General features: G+C 32.8%; 1 protein-coding gene across 1 annotated transcript in view; it reads left to right on the forward strand.

Moving 5' to 3' along the window:
• The window catches only part of LOC118180848 (hemicentin-2-like), a 954,557-nt gene that overhangs the window by 871,143 nt on the left and 61,133 nt on the right, over positions 1-22,281 (forward strand). Inside the window, exons 12-13 of the mRNA XM_085817090.1 lie at positions 19,228-19,261; positions 21,924-22,165. Of these exons, the coding sequence (XP_085673216.1) occupies positions 19,228-19,261; positions 21,924-22,165 (276 nt within the window). The remainder of the gene's footprint in view (positions 1-19,227; positions 19,262-21,923; positions 22,166-22,281) is intronic.

Consider the following 22,281-nt stretch of genomic DNA (forward strand, 5'->3'; position numbering starts at 1 on the left):
TGCTTCCAAAATGAAGCAAATTAAAATAATACTCGGAATTTAAAATATTATTGTAAATTAAAACTCTTCCACATTTTTAATTGTTAAAAACTACCTAAGAGATTTGTTTAATTAATATAAATTTATCGGTCATCTGATAGTTTTCTTTTGGTTTTTTTCTAAATACTTTATTTCCAATTGTTACGCAAAAAGTTACAAAGAACTAAAATCTTATAAACAGAGTTACAAACAATAGAACTAAGAACAAAGAAACCGAAGTCACTGCCTAAAGAGCGTTCTTGCCGCCCAATATCTCGATTCTTAAGACCACAAAGAGTCCCACATCGGAGCAAGTGGTCCCTGTCCATTTCTTCTCCAGAATCATAAAGTAGGCAAATATTTTCTAAATGTTATTCAGGCCTTTAGCTAAGGAGGAGGGAGGGGGTCGAATTTACGATTCTCACCCCGAAGAATTTATCTAATGCCCTTTTAGTAAGGAAATATAAATATTAATGAAAGAATAGTTTCATGTGATGTTAACTAACTACTAAATATACTCACGCCTTTTAGAAATCATACATATATTACTAGGCAATGTATTGGAAGTTTAGATACAGCACAATAAATTATTTAATTTGTACGTATAACATTTGTGTGTCTTCTTGTCCCATAACAGACAACTGTGTGACATCCTCGTAACCGAAAGCCCAGGGAAGGTTGTTTTTGAAAGACTGCAAAACGCCTGAAAAGAAACCATGGAATAGACTGTTTTCTTCACAAATCGATACGAGTAAATATTCTAAATATAAGTAATCTCAATTGTTTCTGTGTCAAGCCCATTTTGTTGTTGATTTTTGTAAATAAATCAAGATATATAGTTACATTCAACACAAGTGCAAGGTGTTCCAAATTTTTGTAACTAAATCAAGATATATAGTTACATTCAACACATACACTAAAGTGCAAGGTGTTCCAAAAATTATAATGGAATCAACAAATCTGAGTATCATAATGTAGTTTGTAGCTAAACGTTTATCATATAAGGGGATTTCAGCCATAAAAAAAGGTTCATGTATTTTCCAACAGATGACGATGCCAACCTCAGATTCTAAATAGAATGATAAAAATTAAGATTATTCAGCATTATTACATCTTTATGTTGATACGACTATTTATTGTGGCTAAATCTTTGAGGGCTAATTTTTTATGAGCCTTGCTTTTGTGGAACACTTTCTGAAGCAAACTGGCTTCATTCAAACTGGATATGCGTAAAGTAAAGAAAATCCGTTCTCGTTATTAAAAACCGCGTTCGATACGAACTTCTTGTCTTTAGTAGCAAATTCAATCATTGGGGAATCAGGCAGTTCAAAAAACCAAGCAGAGATTTTGCTCATGAATTGCAGTGAGAAAATTGTAAACAATGGATATTTATTTCATTTAAATGGATAAAATGCTTACTATCGCTATTCAAATTCATCATGCTTTAGAATGCGACCGAATATCAGTGAAGGGAGAGAGTCAAAGCAGTATTTGAAAATGCTGAGGTTAATAGCGTACAAAATATGTGTATTTTTGGTGCTTTGATTGAATTTGATCCCTCAAGTCGTCTTGATAAAAAAAGGGGGAGATGATTTTACTTCTTTTTTTGCATAGTTATTTTTCTGCAGATAGAAATCCAACTGCAGTAACAGAAGATGAATTTCCAGTCACATTTATTTCACTTTTCAGCATAGATAACAAATTTTAGTAATTAACAACGTTCAGTCTTTGTTTACCATTTATTTTAAATAAAAGCATTTGCCGCGTATGAAGCGATAAGCATGGTCCTCTGTCTCTAAATAAAGCCGAGAAAATTATTCTCCTCACACATTCTGCTCACGAGTTCTGAAAAGAGTGAATTTTTAGAATTTTTGAGGATTTTGGGGTTTTTCACCTTTCAGTACCTATAGTAATTTTTATACCAATAGACAGCAAAATTAAAAGAGAGCATTTTTGCGATATTGTGAATTAAAGCGCAGATCTTGCTTTAAAATGAGTATATTTTAATGTTAAAATGTATTAACTGACAGTTATTTGTCTTAGTCTTTAATTATAAATGATAAAGGAATCAAGGTACAAAGTTAGACAGTTGTCTTCTAATTATAATCAAGAAAATGCCATTTATTCATGACCTTTTGAAGAACTTTAAAATTTCAAAGATAAATTCGTAACGTTTGGAGTGTTAAACATTACTTTCTTAGAAATCTAAAAATTTTCGAACGTATAAAATATTAGATAGATTTACTGAATTATTATGATAGGGTCTGAAATGAAATTTCAGCTGTTTTAACTACACGTTTTGAATTCAATCAAACTATTTTGCGGTCTATTTCATTTCTATTTAGCTATATTTTCTCAAAACATAAATAAATAAATTTTATACTTTTAAGGTATTTTTCTGTGTTGTTCTTGAAAGTAAGTTTCAAATTTCTATTGGAGGAAGTTTCTTTTCAGTACTATAAATTTCCTTTTTAGTATCTCATATCAAATAATTTTTTTTCCAAGATATATTAGTGCAGGAAGATAAAAAAACTTCTGAGAAAAGCTCTAACCAGAGCATACTTGCATTACAAATATTTTCCTAGATGGTGTTATTCATAAATTATTGATATCAATAATTTTAATTTTATAAAATTTAGTATATAATATCTACTATAGCTGCACATCTGCTGGTGTAGTCTTCATTCAAATTTCGATCAAATGATTTATTACGTACGTTTACATACGGTAGAAGAGGAGAGATTATATTACCCTAAATAAGTAGCTTTTTTATGTCACAGATATCCATATCAGATAACCTCGATCAGGTAAACTCTATCAAGTAAACTAATCAGATAAGTTTACTGCACGCAAAACTCATAACTTTGTCGTTCAATGAAAACGGTTTCGACTTTATTTATGATACAGATAGAAGACACGGATTAAATACATTTATGTAGGAAATTAATATGTAATATAAGAAATGCAAACAGTTATAAATCTAACTGAATCGGAAAGCATAATAATTGGTTTTGTATTGATCCAGTTAGACTGTTTTTTGCAAGAATGTTCGATGTGCAACAATGCAATATACGAATATTATATGTACCTTCGTGTTACATATCCACGAAGTAAAGCAGAGATGTACTGAAATTGAGTTTGTTTTTATTCTTATATAAAACAGTTCATATACGCGAAATGCACAAACTTTATTAATGAATATACAGTTTACAATCTATTTGATTCTGCATATCATTTGGCTTTAATTTAAAGTAAGAACCGGTTTCAGCACTTTTAGATTCAAATTAATGCTAATCATATGATGAACATCAATCATCATTTACAGAATACTGTAAGTGCATGTAAGAGCTGGCGAATGTTTACATTCAGAAATTGTTCCTCTGTCGTTTCGCTTATGTCTGTAAAGTTAACTACATACATTTATGCAATTCCTTTCAAATTTAATTTAAACGTCTACTAGTACGTCCTTTAAAAGATACGTTAGAGTCTTCTACTCATTTTTGTTTCTTTATTATACTGGATTTAATATGTTGGAAAAATAGGTAAGGAGTATCTAGGAGGATTCAAGTCACTAATTTATTCGTTCGTTCATTAAATGTGTTAAAAATTTTTAATTTAATTTGTCAATCATACGTTAGGTCGTATTTCAAAATTTGAATAGATAATATTAATCAAAAATCACGTTATTTGTTTCCAAAAGAAATTAAATCTATGTCGCAAATGCTGGAAAGAGCTTTTACTTTAGATGAATATAAGATATATTTCTAAAATTATAGTGCTTGAAGAAAATTATAGCTAAACCTTATACGTTCATATAAGATTCAAAATCAATACATAGGTAATAATAAATGAAATAATTAAAAGATCAACTTCATGTTGAATTATTCGTTTCTAAATTTCATTTCATCTGTTCTAAAAACTACACCAAGACTTATTTTCAATTTAGGCAGTTATTTCGATACTGAATTATTCTATTCAGCATAAGAAACAATTATGATTCGCGTAATCTGATAAATCTGAATGCAACTTATTTCATACTGTTCTTTCTGTGAGCATGTGATTCTACTGTTTAAATATTAATGGCAATTTTTAATGAAACATCAATAGGCAACTAGGATGCATTAGGATTTGCGCAGCTATTGGTTAATTTTTCCAATATTCTGAAGGTTTCTTTGTAAGGTAAAATCTCTTTATATTACATGACTTGTAGTGCAAGAGATTGAAAATACGCTCATTATTTCTGCGCCAAAAATTGCACTATTAATTGACAGTATGCTAGTCCGTATATTGCTTGTTCATATCGCCATCAATTCCTATTTTCTATTACATAACATCCATTTCGAGGAAGAATAGTGTGCTCTATTATGTTCCTCGGTTACCTCTTTGGAATGCTGTACACAAGAGAAACTAAATAGTCGTTGAAATGACGTAGCTTTTGAACTCAGATCTGCTTAATGAGATGTGTCTAACCAGCAGAACATGTACGCATATTAATAATTATGCATTATAGGATTTGTTACAATGCATCTACAACTGAATTTCCTAGTGAATGTAAAAGCCAAAGCTAATATGAAATCCATAATTCGTTGTTCAAAAATATATCGGGAAAAAAGCCAATTTTTATGTATTATATGAACAAATAAATTGTAAAAATGGGATAGCTGTAACAATTTCAAGAAATGATGATGTATGTTCAATAAAAACAGGCTCAAATTCGAAAAATTAAATAATAATATAAAGAAAGAAATTTTACCTTTTCTGAAGCGTTTATTGTAAAACGATGAATAATTAATTACATTGTAAAATTATTTCCTCATTATCTTATGAAATACAAAGCTTTACTTTGTTCTATTTAAAACACATCTGATTTCTATTGTAATATTATTCGTAAGAATCAAAGATGAAATCAAACTTTCCTGTTCAACAACCCGTCATTTTAATGTCACATGAAATGCTGCTTGTTTCTTTTTTCACTGTTTACCTTAATTAATTGTTATAGCAAATATTATGAAGGAAAAGGGGAATAAATTTATTTGTGGACTGTCGTCTGCACAGTAATTTATGTACAAATATGTATTGAAATAAGTAATTTCAGTATTCATGGTATTATATGAGTAAATATACTTTAAAACATAATAGCCATAATCATTTCACAATCATGGCTTAAAATAAACCACGTTTATGGTACGCAAAGAAAAATAATGAAATTAACTGCTGAAGTGAGATATAGTATTGGTGTTTCGTAAAATGTATGTTTTGCTAATGTATGCAGAAATATGGCTTGAATTTGTAAGAGATTAAAAGAATCATCTCGGTGAATCAGTTTCAATCGCGTTAAAGAAATGTACTGTTTGGCAAAGTTTTAAAAAGTACACATCATATATATGATGAGATTTAAGAAACGAGAGGACTCTGCATAGTCATAGTAACAAATAGTGTTTTTCGTTTCATTTTTCTATTGGTTTAAAGATGCTGGGATTTTGCCTATCAATACACTTTTTTACTCAACTAATAAATGTGTAGTTTAGTCTAAAAGATTATGTTTCTAAATATGACTTTCTGACAGTTTTACAAATTTATTTGCAATATGACTCGGCCAAACAAATTGACTTACAAATTTCGTGTTAAGGAATTAAAAATTTAAGCTAAAAATATTTCGCTGCTGAAAATTGCTGATCTATTGGCATGAAGTTAAATTTTCTGCCTTTAAAATATTTATGACTACTTTTTAACAAAACACTATTTAGAGAAACGAGGCTATATTATAGTTTACTAACGAGGCTATATTATAGTTTGTGCATTTATAAATTAATCTTCCAAAATCCATCCAAAATATCATCAGTTGATCACCTCTTTCTAATTAGATGAAAGTATTATGCAGCTAAAATTGAGTGGTCATTTATAGAAATGGATTTTTGTGAGAATAAGCGTTCGTTAGTCAACCGTTTGCATCTATTTAGCCTTCTGCCTTCAAAGAAAGCTTCTATTACGTTGTTATAACTCATCTAAAAATAATTTGCGCCATTCCTTCTGTAGCATGAGTAGTTTTATTTTGTTTTATCGCGTGATTTGATCTAGTTCGTAACCGGCGTTCCAGATCATTCCCAAAAGATGTTCACTTTGGTCAGTTATAATCATTGCTTTATTACAAAGAATCAGGAATTACCACGCTGAAAGAAAAATTAATTCTAGGCTATTTGCCTAAAATAAGCAAAATGAAGTGAATGACTACAGCTTTACAATCCTCGACAATCAGAGATCCAAAGGCAAATATAATGAACAAAGACCAAACCAGACATGTTCCCACTAGAGTATCTTCTCTCTCAAATACGGAGAATATTAACTTCGAAGAAGGAGGATCGGTAAGTAAACTGAAGTCTGCTGATTTTGGGGTTGCGCGTTTTACTGCAATGCCATGGCCGAGCGGAACACTGGTAGTTCGGTCCGAGGTTCGAATCCCGCGAATGGGCTGGCTGCATGGGTGTTTTCGTGGTTTTCCCCATGTGTAACGTGTATACGAGCCAGTTTTCCTTAGAAAGTCCTCCACGAAGGCATCCCTCCCCTTAGGCAGATAGCCCTCGAGGCTTTGCCGTAAATAAATAACCTAACCTAACCTAACCTTTAAAGTATTGTGCACTTATGAAAAATTTGGGCAGAAATGGTGAGTTCACTGCTGTGCGCTCTCCTTTTAAGCTATTTGTGGGATTGTTACTTGAAAAAATGGTGTGAGTTCTCATCTTTGTTACCTTCTTTTACAAACATTACATATGGTTTCCTTGATTAATTAGTGCATAACCATTTCTTCAGTTTAGTTCCTACCTCTTGGGGGTTTTTTCCAATACATAATGAGCTTAACATTTGTATGTTGATTTATTTCCATTCTTTGTTACCGGCCGAAGACAAAACGATCCTCTTTAAAGAAGCGCATTAAAGAGATTTTCATAAGATTTACGCCAAGTTTTCTTGCTATTTATTAAAGAGCTTGCTATTTATTAATATAATTTATTAAATATTTATTAAATTTATTTGGGTGATTCTTTTAATATGAGGAAGGACTGAAAACTAATGAACATTAATTTTCCTTCAAAGTCCCCCGGTCCTACATTTTTAATTCAAATCCTAAATTCTTGCGATCAAATAAATTTCGTGCTATTTCTTCAGACACTGAGACCCTTTATTTATTTTTTTTTTTTTACTTCCTTTTGTGAAGTAAATGCTAAAATGTAACTGTTCTTTTTCGTTGCAATCGGCTGCACCAATAGTATATAAATCTGTATATATATATATATAGATAGATAGATAGATAGATAGATATATTTCCACTCTGTTACCTGGCTTGGTGAGCATAGTTTTTTTATTCTTATATGTTGCATTTTTAGCTTTAAAAGTGATTGAATTACATGGTTTTTATATTCCGGTTAAGGTTTTTATGTCTTCAGTCAATCTGCATGCAATAGTTGTAGAATTATCAACAATTTAAAAGTTTAATTGGCGAGTTAATCCTGACGAACCGTTACTTGTTTACGTTTGAAATTCATTAATTAAGTTTTGCACCTTTAACGTCTCTTTGCCTAGTGATACCACAAGTAAACTTTCAGTTTTGTGCACCGAAAAATCTGCCTTTCGCGCTGGCCAAATTGCTTGTTTTTTCGTAGAAACTCCAATTTTAATTTGTAAAAATTGTATTTTTTTACTGTTTTAACTGTATTTAGTGTTATGATTTCCCGTAGTTTACAGCTTAATGAAGGTGTTTTAAAGTATTATGTATTTTTGCTTTGCCTTGAAAAATGCAGCAAAACATTAATATAATTTAATAGGCCATACAAGTCATGTGGTGTCCATATTACATTTTTTTTAGGTTTGCCTTTATGAACCGAGTTCCTATACAAATGTATCGAAACGGTAGTTCTTGTTGTGATTAGTCGTTATGCTACTAAATTCCTATAAATATAAAAAGAAATAAATAACATTTTATAATCAACTATTCAGTTAAAAACTATATTTCACTGCTATAAGAATTAATAATTATTATAAGAAACTAGAACAGCTACACCGAATTCATTTTTATTAAATAACGATTTAAATTTCAAAAATTTACGAAAATCAAGGTATGTTGAAGTAATAGATAGATCTTAAATTTCGATGCATATTGAAGAGAGGAAACTTAAGAACATCTTTTTGAGACTCTATATTAATCTAAAAAGAAGAGTAGAAAAATCAATCAATAACTAAAAAATTAATGTACTAAAAAACTGATGCCGCCTAGAGAAATTTCCATTATTTTCTGGAAATGGAAAGTTCCTTTCCCGTAGTATTGCCTTTTTTCCCTGCTTCATTTCTTTCCTCCTGAGTCTTATACAACCATCCAGCATTTTTGTGTTATACCTGGGGTTCTGGGTGACACACTTGCAACACTTTCTTTGTGCTGCAGAAATAATAGATTATATTTTTCTTTCCCTTTGATTGCAAGCGGCTATGCTGCTGCCACGCTCGGTTGAACGAAATTCGAAGGATATTTCCTTTCAAAACTAGGTGAACCTCAGATTTTTCATTTTTCTGAAAACTATTTTAATGAACGAATAAAGATATATTGTAAAAAATGTATTTAAAAAACTGCTGTCAAATTTCACAGCGTAAAAATATTAAATTACTGTTTAATTAAGTCTACGGTGAAATGCAGAATTTAATCTTTAATTTGATTTAAAGATAGAATGAATACTTTTAAGTGATTGGGTGAACCTTGCTTACTTCACAACCTATTCAATTAATACTTAGTTGAGATTCACGTGTTTACAATTGGTCTGACAGGAAAATCAAATTTTCCTCTAAAATCAAGAGATGTGTCATTCTTAAATCAGTGGAGAAGAAACATAATGATAAATGACAGTTTAGGTTTCATATGCTCAAGAATGACAGAGTGATTGCCAAATGATATCGAGCTGAAAACGTAGAGCCCTTCCTAAGACTACTATGACGAACTTTGGGTTCTAATTTTATTTTATGGGTAATAATGCCAATCCACACATAGTTTAATTAGTGAGTTTTTCGAAGGCGATATCCAGACAATAACATAAAGTAGCCAACATCACCTCCAGAATGTAATTAGTAGAAAATCTGTGCGATGCATTAAGAACGGCTACTGAAAGATGGCATCCTCCTACAAAAGTTTTGAATAATTCTAAACGTGTTTCGTAGACTAAATGATCTCACTGTCTTCAGTGACTAGATTAGTTTTTAGTGTAAAACCGTATCATATCGGTGATGGTTGAGCATACAGCGTTGATCAAGATTATTAGTCTATTTTTAAATTATTTATTTATTTATAAATGACCTTATAATTCATTTTGATAAAATTTAACTAAAGTTTATTTTTTAATTTCCTTATGCATTTTAACAACCAACTCTTAGTTTTTAACTATTTATTCATTTGATTATCCAAATTTCGTACAATGTCATTGAATAGTTTCTCTCAAATTCCTATGTCTAATTTGATAAGCAATTTTCAGTATAAGCTATAAGAGTGTCAGCAGACAGCCTGATATACGTATTTTCCGAAGAAACGGCTATCTAACTGTTACTAGCGCTATTACAAATATCTCAAATATATTTTTTTTGTTATACTAGGGCTCCTTTTGATGTAGTTCCTTCCATTTTTAGAAACTATTAATTGACTGTACACAATTAATATGTTTAAACACGTTTATAGAAACTACGAATAATACTGAACGCTCTGTATGGCACGATATTTCAGTTGAAAGTGAAAAAGATATAAATTATGCAAATGTATCCATAATAATGTTTGTTGAATGGGGCATTGTACATTTATGGTGTATTTTTCTGTCTTTCATACATATGTATAACTGACAGGAAGACATTCGTATATTTTAGTTTAATTTCGAAGAAACGAAAGAAGGATGAAAAATTATCGACGGTGTATGTTATAATACGGTGGACAAAATACTGTACTTCATATTTTCAGTGATGTCACAATAATAAAAATCTTTCTTTTTAATTAAGGAGTTGCATTATAAATGAATCATAATCGTCTTCTCGTTCAAAATTAAAAATATAGCGGTAAGACGATAATGGTCCTGTTACAATAATTTAAAAGACTATAAGATATTATAGATATAATAATTTAAAAGACTTGTATTACCCACGTTGTATGATTAGATATAATAATTTAAAAGACTTGTATTACCCACGTTCTGGTCTATTCTCGCTTGGCGCAAGTTAGCAATGTATAATTACTTGTACTGTAAGGATCTTAAGTTTTACTAACGTTTATTTTATTTTAAATCTTTACTATCACTTCTTCTTTTCTACTTCCGGCCAGAATTATAAGCGTGAAGGATTTTATGCAAAGTTTGTCTGGCGAACGCCAAGTATTTAAGTGTGGCCTTTTTGCCAAGCGAAAGAGAGGAAGCAGTAAGTCAACGCAGGCCGCTTACCTTAGAAGTTACGCAGTTGCTGTTCGCCTTCCAGGCCAGAGGTTTTAATCCTCTTGATAAATTAAACGTATTGTAGTGTTCACAGTCTCTGTGCTACATACGCTTCCTGTTATTATAAGGCCAATCTTCCACGTGTATTATTCTAAAGTTAAATTAGAGTTTAGTTTTATTTTTATACTTTTTTACGTTAGACCCCGAGTGGAGGGTCAGTGTATTCCGAAGTACGGAAGTTATTGTATATAGAGGAAAATAAAGGGTTTTGTATACCCTTCGTCTGTATCCTGTCGACTTACCACAATTAGTGAACACAGCTTTAGTAAGCTCTCTGTTCCGAGTCAGGTCCTTGTATGTTCCCGAAGAAGGTTAGAAGGAATATTGAACCTAATAGTGGCGCCCAACGAAGAAGAATAACCATGGCCGAGTTTCAAGAAGAACCTGTGCTGCCTGCAGAAACGGCTCAGAATCCAGAAATGCCAGCTGCCGCCCTGGAAGGATTCGGTTACATCGTCCAGACCATGCGCGCTTCGATGAAACCAGAAGCAACGTTTAATGGAAACTCACTGGTAACCAGTTTTTTGGAAAAATTGGATGACCACTTCATGCTCTACCCCGTGCACGAGTTTCAAAAAGTTACCTTAGCTACCAGCGCTTTGAGGGGCCAAGCGCTTAACTGGTTCAAATGTATCGGCAGAAGTCTCTTGGGTCAAGCAGGAAGTCCCACCTATACTTACGAAAATTTCAAGACTGCCCTACTAAAAGCCTTCCCTGTTGTAAGGGATCGTGCGAAATTAGAAACGGAACTTTTTAGTATATATCAACAAAGAATCGAAAACCTCTCGAGCTTTATTTTAAGAAAAATTCACGTTTTCAGCTCTTGTATGGAAACCGTCCGGATCCTGAAATAATTCAAGTGATTTTGCCGAGGTTACTACCCCAAGTGCAAGACTTTATTGAATTAAGAAATCCGACTACACTGGAAAAGTTATTTGAGCTAGCAATCCAGTTTGAAAGTAGAAGAACGGCGGACGTCGAAAGAAGACGCTAATATCAACAGCGAAACCAATTTGGTACGCCAAGACTACAGCAAACTCAAGCATACGGCTACGGAGAAAAAGCGAATCAGTGGGCAAGGAAACCCGAGCATTCAAAAACAGCCGGCGAACGTCGACAGTTCAATAGCAACCCAGGAAAAAAGTCTCAAGGCCAGGGGAAAAAGAAGGAAAGCACGGAAAGGAAAAATAATTTAAACTAAAACGGATTTCTGCTGACGAGAGGGTGCGGAAATCCGAAGGCCACGAAAACCCCTCTTCCTACAAGTTAAATACAGTAATGGTAAAAAATTTGACTCTTCCGAAGATTGAAGTCTTGGTGAATAATATCCCGGCCACCGCACTCCTGGATACCGGCGCGCAGTGTTCCTGTGTGGCAGAAGTCTTTTTTAGAAAGTAATTTCGCAAATACCGCATATATAATACGGATAATACGACAGTATTAGCGGCGCAAGGAGAACAATGTAAGTGCGTAGGTAAAGTACCTTTGTATATCCGTATCAAGGACGAACAAGTAAAGGTTATGTTTTTTATAGTAAAGAATTTGCAACACATATTATCTTAGAAATAGATTTTCTTTCAGAGGCACAAGCAACGCTGGATTTTAATGAAGCGTCCCTTAAGCTGACCATGAAACCAGTTCGAGAGGAAAAGGCTGAACCGCCGATGTTAAACCTTGACCACCTGCCTAATGAAGAGCAACGAAGAATCCGACAAGTGGTAAGTGAATTTGCTTCGTTATTTAGTGATATTCCAGGATTTACTCAAATTACTAACCATAGTATTGACACCGGAGTTTCAATGCCAGTTCGCCACAAAGCATACCGGTATGATAAGGATAAGGAAAAAATTATAGAATGGCATATCACCGATATGCTACGTAAAAAGATCATAACGCCCATCTCAAGTAGTTATGCTAGCCCGGTGGTTTTATGTAAGAAAAATAATGACTATCCTTTGACACATCCAAAAAGGTTGTTATTCGCGATTGACTACCGTAAATTAAACTCCATAACTAAATATCCGGTATATCCGTTACCTATTATTGAAGAAATTCTAAGGAACATAAAATAGACCAAATATATGACGACTTTAGACTTAACGACTGGTTATTTTCAAATAGGGGTTAGGCCTCAGGACGTGCCTAAGACTGCTTTTATAACCAAGTCTGGCACTTATGCATTTCTGCGTATGCCGTTTGGCCTTTCAGCGGCACCGGCAACATTTCAGCGATGTATGGACGTTGTGTTAAGGCCTGTTCTTGGAAAGTCCACATTTATCTATTTATATGACATCATTATTACTAGTGATAATCTCGACCAACATGTACAGGATTTAAGACAGATGTTTTCTTCATTAAATGAGGCCGGTCAAAAAGTTAATGTCGAAAAGTGCAAATTTGCAGCTCCTGAATTAAAATATTTAGGTTACAAAATATCTCAGAAAGGAATCGAGACAGACGAATCAAAAATAATTGCTGTACAAAAGTATCCGACTCCAAACACGGCGAAGAAGCTCTCTTCTTTTCTAGGACTTTGTTCATATTATAGGTCTTTTATAAAAGATTCTGCAGCTATTGCTGAACCATTGTTAAAATTAAAAAGGAAAAAGGCAAGATTCTCGTGGACGGCCGAAGCCAATAGTGCGTTCGAAAAATTAAAGCAAGCATTAACGCAAGCCCCTGTGTTGAAATTTCCTGAAAAGGATGAGAATTTAGAAATTTCAGCGGATGCTTCGGATTATGCGGTAGGAGCGGTACTTTCACAAATCAGCAGCCCGTGGCATTTTTTAGCCGAACTTTAAATCAAACACAAAGAAACTATTCCGCGACCGAGAGAGAGGCACTTGCAGTTCTGTTAGCAGTGCAAAAGTTCCGAGTCTATTTTGGAAAGGCGCCGATAACAGTATACTCTGATCATGCGGCGGTAACTAGATTGTACTCAGGGAAAAATTTATCCCCAAGGTTAATAAGATGGGCACTCAAGCTGCAAGAATATAATCTGGTAATCAAGCATACCCCCGGAAAGGAAAATATCGTAGCAAATGCCCTATCACGAATTAAATTAGACGAACAGGGTAATACCGTAAAAGTTGCAATGCTTACAGCGTGTACAATAAATTCCCGAGAAACTGTAATAACAGAACTGGGTAAGGATCCTGAGTTTGGAAGTATTTATGAGTATTTGAAGGATCCTGAAAATTTTAGCCACCAAGATATTGTGGCGATAAGAAATAGGGCGGCCCATTACGAACTAATAGATGGTCTATTATTCTACACAAAAACTACGAATTCCAACAACGAATTTCGACCTGTTATCCCAGCTAGTCTTAGCTTCTCATGCTGGTATTCGAAAAACTATCCAACGCGTACGCGAGGCAGTCTACTTTCCTGAACTGCAAAAGTTAACAAGGGCGTATGTCCAGTCCTGCCCAACATGTCAAGCCGTTAATTATATTAATTTCCGCCCGGCCGGGTTTCTAAATAGTATTAAATCCCAATTTTCAAATGAAATAATTGGCATCGATTTATTGGGCCCTTTCCCAAAAAGTCAGTTAAATAAAAGTCGGTATCTCCTTGTTATGGTTGATCATTTTAGTAAATGGACCGAAATTGTTCCCTTAAAACGAGCCTCCGCGAAATTGGTTACCGATTCTATTTTAAATAAATATATTTTAAAATACGGGGCGCCCCTAAAAGTTATATCGGATAATGGTCCTCAATTTGTAAGTAATATATTTGAAGACATGTGCCAAAAACTGGGCATACGTCATTTAAAAATGGTCCCGTATCGGCCGCAATCAAATATAGCGAAACGGGTCAACAGAAATATAGTGAAAATTATCCGTAGTTATGTTAAAAATTTTCATAAAAGCTGGGATAACTATGTCAATGAATTTGCTTTCGCCCTTAGGACCGCAAACATGATACAACGGGCAAATCTCCTGCTGAGTTATTTCTAGGCAGAAAGATTATAACACCGTTAGATAAACTATTTTATGTGCAACAAAGAGCCCCAGAATTTAAAATGGGTGATATAGAAAAACTAATAAAAGAAGCAAAAAAGAATACGGAAGTAGCACAAAGAAAACAGAAATTATATTATGATTTGAAACGACGGGGAGTAACTTATAAAGTAGGGGATGAAGTTTTAAAAATTAAGCATTCACTTTCTTCAGCACCAGAAGATAAAACTGCCAAATTTTTTCCACGATTTGAAGGACCATATGTTATAGAAAAAATAACTCACGCTGTTGTAGTGTTAAAAGCTAGAAGAGGTGAAACCTGTTCCGCAAACATTGATCAAATCAAGCCCTACTTCGATCGTAATAAAATGCAAATCTTTTCAGATCTTTTGCAGGATCCGGCACGGCAGACACCGCAGGTACAAGTTCCAGAGGTGAAAAAACAAGTACAAGGGCAAGCCAATGAGAGACAGAAGCAAGTGAAAAGAAAATTGCCCCGCGGAAAAATGGAAGGTAACAAGAAAAAGAAGCCGTTCCACCGTCCAGAAAACAAAGTTCACGAACACCCCCAGAATGAAGAAGGGAGAAGGACGACGTATGTGAAGAGGACCAGGAGAAATGACGGCAACTATAACCCGGCTTTAAAAAGGAAGATCTATTCATCCGACAGAACTCTCCGCAGCAAAAGTCGCCGAACTGCGGAAGGGCCATCAGAGGCGGAGGAAAAAGTACAAGAAAAATTTGAACGGCCAACAACGAGGTCCAAGCAGGATCACGACAGAAGTTTCCCGGTTCCGCCAAGACCAGCTGCCATCAAACGGCAAAGACCACAAGCAGAGGAGAAAAGGAAAGTATTCAAGGGTGGCCGTACTGGTGAGAAAAGGAAGCTTCCAGAGGAAAGCACTGAAGGGCGAGCCCGTACAAGAAGGAGGATAAACCAAGCTACTGTCTGCAGTACCTTTAAAGACTGGGCCCAGAAAAGGATGTCCGAATATTACAAAGATAAGTAAAATTTTATGTTACTTTGCAAACTTAAGTTAATCTTTCATTCTTACTGCAAGTGGCAGATTTCAAGAAGTTTTACCTCATGCGAGGTCTATCTTTATCGCCAAAAGGGCGAGAAATGAGTTGTGACCGATTTTCTTATTAGGTTTTTCAATTACTCGCGCGTAAAACTAAAGTTGATGTATAATAGCGTTGTGTAAAAACTTAAATATTGTAAAAAAAGTTATTGTATAAATTTTATTTAAAACATTTTAGCAAGAGAGAAGTTTTAGTCTGAAAGACTTTTTGAAATGCATTATGTCAATGTAGAAAGAATTGGCACTTGCTTTGAAAAGAATAGAAGTTAACAATGTACTACTAATGTATGTTTTCGAATGTGTAAAATTAACGGCATGTTGATATGTTCTTATATACATGTGAACTGTTATTTTAAATGTTAAGAAATACCGTGATATGGTAAAAGTGAAAGTAATGTTAAAAATTTGTTATTCGTGTGACTGTAAAGATTAAATCATGGCGAATATGTGGTAAAGGTTGAATGATGTAGTTAGGCTCTCTGACGCTACACTTTAGAATTAGCCACTTTTAGAATAGTACCTCAGGGTTTAGAGTTGAAAGTAGGGTGTGTTAAGAGGTCTCGTTATGTTGAATTTTAACACGTTAGTGTTTTGATTGTAGGAGGAAGTGTGGCACACGTAGACAGAAACACATTTGTGTTTGGTGTTTTTTTACAACACATGTCAGAGAGCACGGGGAGAGATAATTAAAATAGTCATGAATGAAATAAGAATGTTAAGAGAAGTATATTCTATACGTTATTTGCAATGTCATTCTGTAACATTTCATTAAACTAGTTTTCCTTCCAGATCTCTGGAAGGAACCAGAATTGAATAAAGCTCCTGTTTAGATGCAGTACAGATGAAAAAAAGATTGTTGTATATCCTGGGAGCTGCTATTGTAACAAATTTCTTTCTTTTAAATTTTCTAGTTTCTAGCTAAGTTATGGTTGTAAAAGGTTGGCCTCGCGTTACATTCTAGAGCTAAAAGTTTTCAACAAGGTCGTTTTAGACCTCAGTTTCAAACTAATTAACTCTGGCGGGAAGTATGTAAGGATCTTAAGTTTTACTAACGTTTTTTTTATTTTAAATCTTTACTATCACTTCTTATTTTCTACTTCCGGCCAGAATTATAAGCGTGAAGGATTTTATGCAAAGTTTGTCTGGCGAACGCCAAGTATTTAAGTGTGGCCTTTTTGCCAAGCGAAAGAGAGGAAGCAGTAAGTCAACGCAGGCCGCTTACCTTAGAAGTTACGCAGTTGCTGTTCGCCTTCCAGGCCAGAGGTTTTAATCCTCTTGATAAATTAAACGTATTGTAGTGTTCACAGTCTCTGTGCTACATACGCTTCCTGTTATTATAAGGCCAATCTTCCACGTGTATTATTCTAAAGTTAAATTAGAGTTTAGTTTTATTTTTATACTTTTTTACGTTAGACCCCGAGTGGAGGGTCAGTGTATTCCGAAGTACGGAAGTTATTGTATATAGAGAAAAATAAAGGGTTTTGTATACCCTTCGTCTGTATCCTGTCGACTTACCACAATTAGTGAACACAGCTTTAGTAAGCTCTCTGTTCCGAGTCAGGTCCTTGTATGTTCCCGAAGAAGGTTAGAAGGAACATTGAACCTGATAGTACAACTTGTAACTTATAATTGTAACAACTTGTAAATTTTAAGTAAAAATTGCAACTATAACAACTTATATAATTATTATAAATAATCGAAATAAATAAGTTCCTGACTTGAGCAAGTTTGGAACAAGTTAGCAACTTATTTATTTCTTTCATTTTCCAAATCTCATTTTAGTTGTCATTCATAGCGGATATCAAAGCGGAGAATAAAACATCTGGTCTCTGTTGTTATGTAAAACGGATATCATTGCATTTAACGGTGTGAGAAATAGTGTTATGTCACTATACGAAACACACGACTATGTGTGCAATTCAGATGATAATAAGCCCACCAGCGGCCGAGCGGTAAAGTCGCTGAACACTGGTAGTTCGGTCCGAGGTTCGAATCCCGCGAACGGGCTGGCTGCATGGGCGTTTTCGTGGTTTTCCCCATGTGTAACGTGTATACGAGCCAGTTTCCCTTAGAAAGTCCTCCACGAAAGGCATCCCTCCCCTTAGGCAGATAGCCCTAGTGTGCTTTGCCATAATTAAATACACAGATGATAATAAACTATAAATGTACAGAAGATAAATAAAGTTGAATATATATAAGTCCTGAAGACGATGTACGTGAGCTGTAGTGGACAGTGGGCAAACGTAATTAAATTTTGGTATCCATTTTCTTGATTAGAGCCTTTTGAAGAATTAATTTAAATAATTTAAAATTAAACATCCACTCTCCTAATTTAAAGAAATAATATTTTTATTTTAGTTGTAATTAAGAGTTCATATATGTTAACTATTAAAGATCCCATGCATATAAGGCCCTCAGTGGCCTAGCGGTAAAATCGGTCAATCCTGGTAGTTGCTACCTGGGTTCGAATCCAAGAGAACGGACAGGCTGCATGGGCGTTTTTGTAGTTTTCACCATGTATAGTGAAGGCATCCCTTTCCTTAGATGGATAGCCCTAGTGTGCTTTGCCATAGTAAACTAAAAGAAGCCAAACCATTCCATGCATACAAGTATGCTCACAATTTAAAATTACAATTTATACAAGAAACACTTGCAAAGATATTCAATCGCAACTTTACTGAAATTTAAATTTCATAATAAATATAGAGTTACACTGTAATTCTGTTGACTACAATTGTACAAAGTGATATAATTGGAATTATATTGTAATTAAACGTAACTGCAGTTTTATAATTAGCCATACTAATTGTAATTCAAATTTCATTGTCAATGACTGCAATTACAATTGCATCTTAATTTAATAACATTTGAATAATATTCTAATCGACTAATATTCAGCTACGAACATATATGATAGAATATAAGTCCATCTGAACATATTACTCTGAATAAAAAATAACCTGCAGCGAAACATATTTGATATTTAAAAGCCATGAAATACTATAAAATAAAATATAATTAAAAATAAACTGCTAATAGTATATTAAAATATGTCATTAAAACAATTTTATTACTGCTTAAATAAATCATTTTCATCTCCATAGGATCATAGTAATGAATATTTTAAACCTATGTAAAGAAAAAGTAGAAAGAGCAAAAAGTTATAATTTAAATTATATGGATCGTTGTCATTCTGTATAACAAAATGTTTTTACGAAAATTTTATAAGAAAAGAAGATATAATAATTTAAAATGTATATTAGTAATAATTTAACATGTATTAATTAATACTTTAAAATGTGTAAGAATTTAAAATTTTCTGTCTACAAAAATAAATGTTCAGATTTTTACAGATAAGCTGAATTTTTTTCTCTGAGTAAGTAACTGATTACTAAATCATAGTGTCTGTGACTACTTCATATAGCTGGACGTTATTCCACTGAAATTTTATTTTCGAATTTCTTTAATAATTTCTGCTGTGAAGTAAAAGTTTGTTTCTACCTTTTCTGAAATTAGGAAAAGAACAATATACTTTTACAATATAGAATAAATTTTAGCTGCATCTCACTTTACATTTACTACTCTTTATATATATATATATATAACTATTAATATTTGAAGCATAATGATGGTATTTCTAATTTTTCCTTTTTTCTCTTTTAGCAATTGACAAACCAGATATGGATGAAAGGCAAAAGTAAGTTTTTATAAATAATATTTAAAAGCATCAATTTAAAAACTCTAATAAATTTTTAATAATTTGAATTTAATAATTGAATTATTGTAACTGTATTCGCATATTATATATTGATCACAGAAATGTGTTTGCACAGCAGCGTGCATTCAAGTTGGAACTAATAGATGTGCGCATCTGAAAATATATCGAATTATTCGGCTAGACTTAAATTTATTTAAAAGACTTTTCTAGCTTTTTATTCTGTATAATGTTATCTAAGGCAAAGTTAAATTTTTAAGCATTGTACTCGTTTGTTTTCGGTGTTATTTCTTTATTATCGTTTTCTTTTAATATCATAAATACACTAACTGGAACCCAGCCAAAATATTTGCGACGAAATTCTTCTTACCTTATATTCAAATTGTACCGTTTATCTGACGCATTATAATGTTAGTGTTCTTTTTGTTACCAATAACGAATAATAAGGTCAAACACTAGGAATGATAAAAAAACATTTTCCTAGTGATTTTAATACTTAAATAAAAATTCAATTATTTTTTTTCAATATAAATATTTGAAATAATCTGTTAATTTAAGTAGTTTCTTTAAATACAGCATTGACAGTTGAATGACATCACTCACTATGTTTTTCATCTCGTATACAATTTTGGATAAAATGTTTCCAATTTTTTCACCCTTGAAAATGCAAAATTTGTTTTACTGTGCCTGAATGGTCTGGCTAATGGAGTTTGGTTGTAACGAATTATAAATTTAGCATTTTTAGTCCAAAGTAGCAATTTACCCTGAAGAACTATTAATTTCGTTTTGGTATTTTGCGTTGAAAACTATAAACGGCGAAATAGTTTTCAGGTTGTTGCCACTAAATATTACCGCCTTCTATTATATTTAAAGAAATTAAATAATGAAGAATCTGCATAAATGTGTATATGTTTCTCGCTTTATGATAAAACAACAGTACCTAGAGCCGTCAAAATTTAAATAACGTAATCTTCCAAAGATATGGTCATGTGGAAGCCCTAATTTAAATTCTAAATTTGTCTTATTATCGATTTCAGATTTTGTAACACTTCAACGAATTTTTGATTAAAAAACTAAACGATTTCAAAACGAGCAATGGCAATACTGTACGAAAAAAAATTATCTCCAGCACGCGAGACTCGGTATCGGGAAATCTAAACATATGCTCATTTTAAAATTAATTTGCGATATCTCTGTTGAACTGAATTTTATACTTTGAGTACGTAGAACAGGATACTTAATAAATAAATGTAACGCATAAAACGTTAAAAAAAAAGCCTCTTTGGATGTAATTTAAAATCTAAAACCTTTTCAGTTTTTTATTTATTTATTAATTTATATATATATATATATATATATAAGTTATCTACTTCGTAAAAATGAGGAAAATGTGAAATTTGCTCAAGTTCGAACCTGCATTAATACTGCCAATGTACACCGGCAAACACAGAACCATGTCGAAAATAATGCAAATAAATTATCCAAAAGAAGCTTGGTTTTCTTCTCATACTTGACAATTAAGCCCTTTTCTAGAACTTATTTGCATTATTTTCATTATATATCATGCTATAAAAGGGACTCAACTGTCTATCATCTAGTGGTCCATGTTTAATTATTTATCATTAAATGCTGAACATTAAGATGCATCATCGGGATCGAAAGTAAAATGATATAGCTATAATTATCAAAATGAAGGAAATAGGTCGAATCAGGGATCTAAACCGAACCCTCTTATTCGGGGTTTTGACCATATCTGTCTACTACTGAGAGCTCTTCCATAAGATGCTTATATCAGGCTTCCATGAACGTTGGTTATTTCTTGCTTATTTTAGTATTTTATTTTCGATCCATAAATATTATGGAGTAATAACTGTGAAAACCTAATAAAAATAGCATTTTGATTTATATCAATTTAATGAGTTTTCCTTACGTTTGTAAAAAAGACGAAGTTGTGTAGAACTGCAGACATATTAATATAAAATTAATTCAATCCAATACCAATAAAAATTTTATTTTCATTGCGCAAAAAAAAAAAAAAAAAAAAAAAAATCTTCGGTGAAAATTTCTGTTAATTTCATTATTCTAAAAAACTATTCCAAATCATTTTCAAATTAGGAATGAAATCAACATAATGCAAAAAAGAGAAGCTCGGAGTTAAAAGGAGATCGTCTATTATTAATAATACGAAATGCAAACCAGATTAACACTTAGTTATTCCTTAAATAATTTTTGAAACTTTGATAAAATTTAAATTGAACTTATTCATGAATTAATGAGATTCTAAGCAGATGATCTCAAATATTAAAACTTTAGAATTTCTGGTAGATATAAAGAAATTGAAATCACAGCATACTTCGCAAAGAAGTAATCTGGAAACTAACTTCAAAGATTCTTAAGCGCTATATTTCTGGATGTAACTGAAATGAACACGCAAATGCTTTGCAGTGGACATAAAACTTTCAACTTTTAATCATAAAAAGATAGTTATTCATACTTCAGAAAAAATCATTATTTTATTTTGTTGAAATATGTAAATGAAACATGTTTTAAAAATCATTTCTAGTTTGCAAAATTTTCATTTTGTTTTAAGAGCCGCAAATCCGATTTTAAATTTTAAGCAAAACTAAATTTTCTTCTTTTCAAGTTTCGACGTGAGAGGACCATCTGGTGACAGCAACATGTGTAGTAGCATAACTCCTATTCTGCCCGCAGCTCCGAATGAATTGGATCCACTGAATGGGGGTGGTTCGCCCTGTGTCATGATTCCTCTACTGTCGGAAATGAAAAAGGGTTCATCTCCTCATCAGCCACCTATCATCTCACCTCTCTTGCAACACAACTCAAAGAACTTTCACAGCAGAAGATTTTTGCCTAATAACTGTTCAGGTATGCTTATACTTTTTCCATTTTCTTTAATTCATTGGTTCTGCGCGGTTAAAAATTTGACTTTCTGGAAATAAGCTGATAAGCGTGATCATGCAAAGTACATTCTTTTGTTGAAA

The sequence above is a fragment of the Stegodyphus dumicola genome, chromosome 5 (genome assembly GCF_044657685.1).
Source record: "Stegodyphus dumicola isolate Sdum_Otavi_A_Nest chromosome 5, ASM4465768v1".
In the NCBI taxonomy this organism is placed as follows: Eukaryota; Metazoa; Arthropoda; class Arachnida; order Araneae; family Eresidae; genus Stegodyphus; species Stegodyphus dumicola.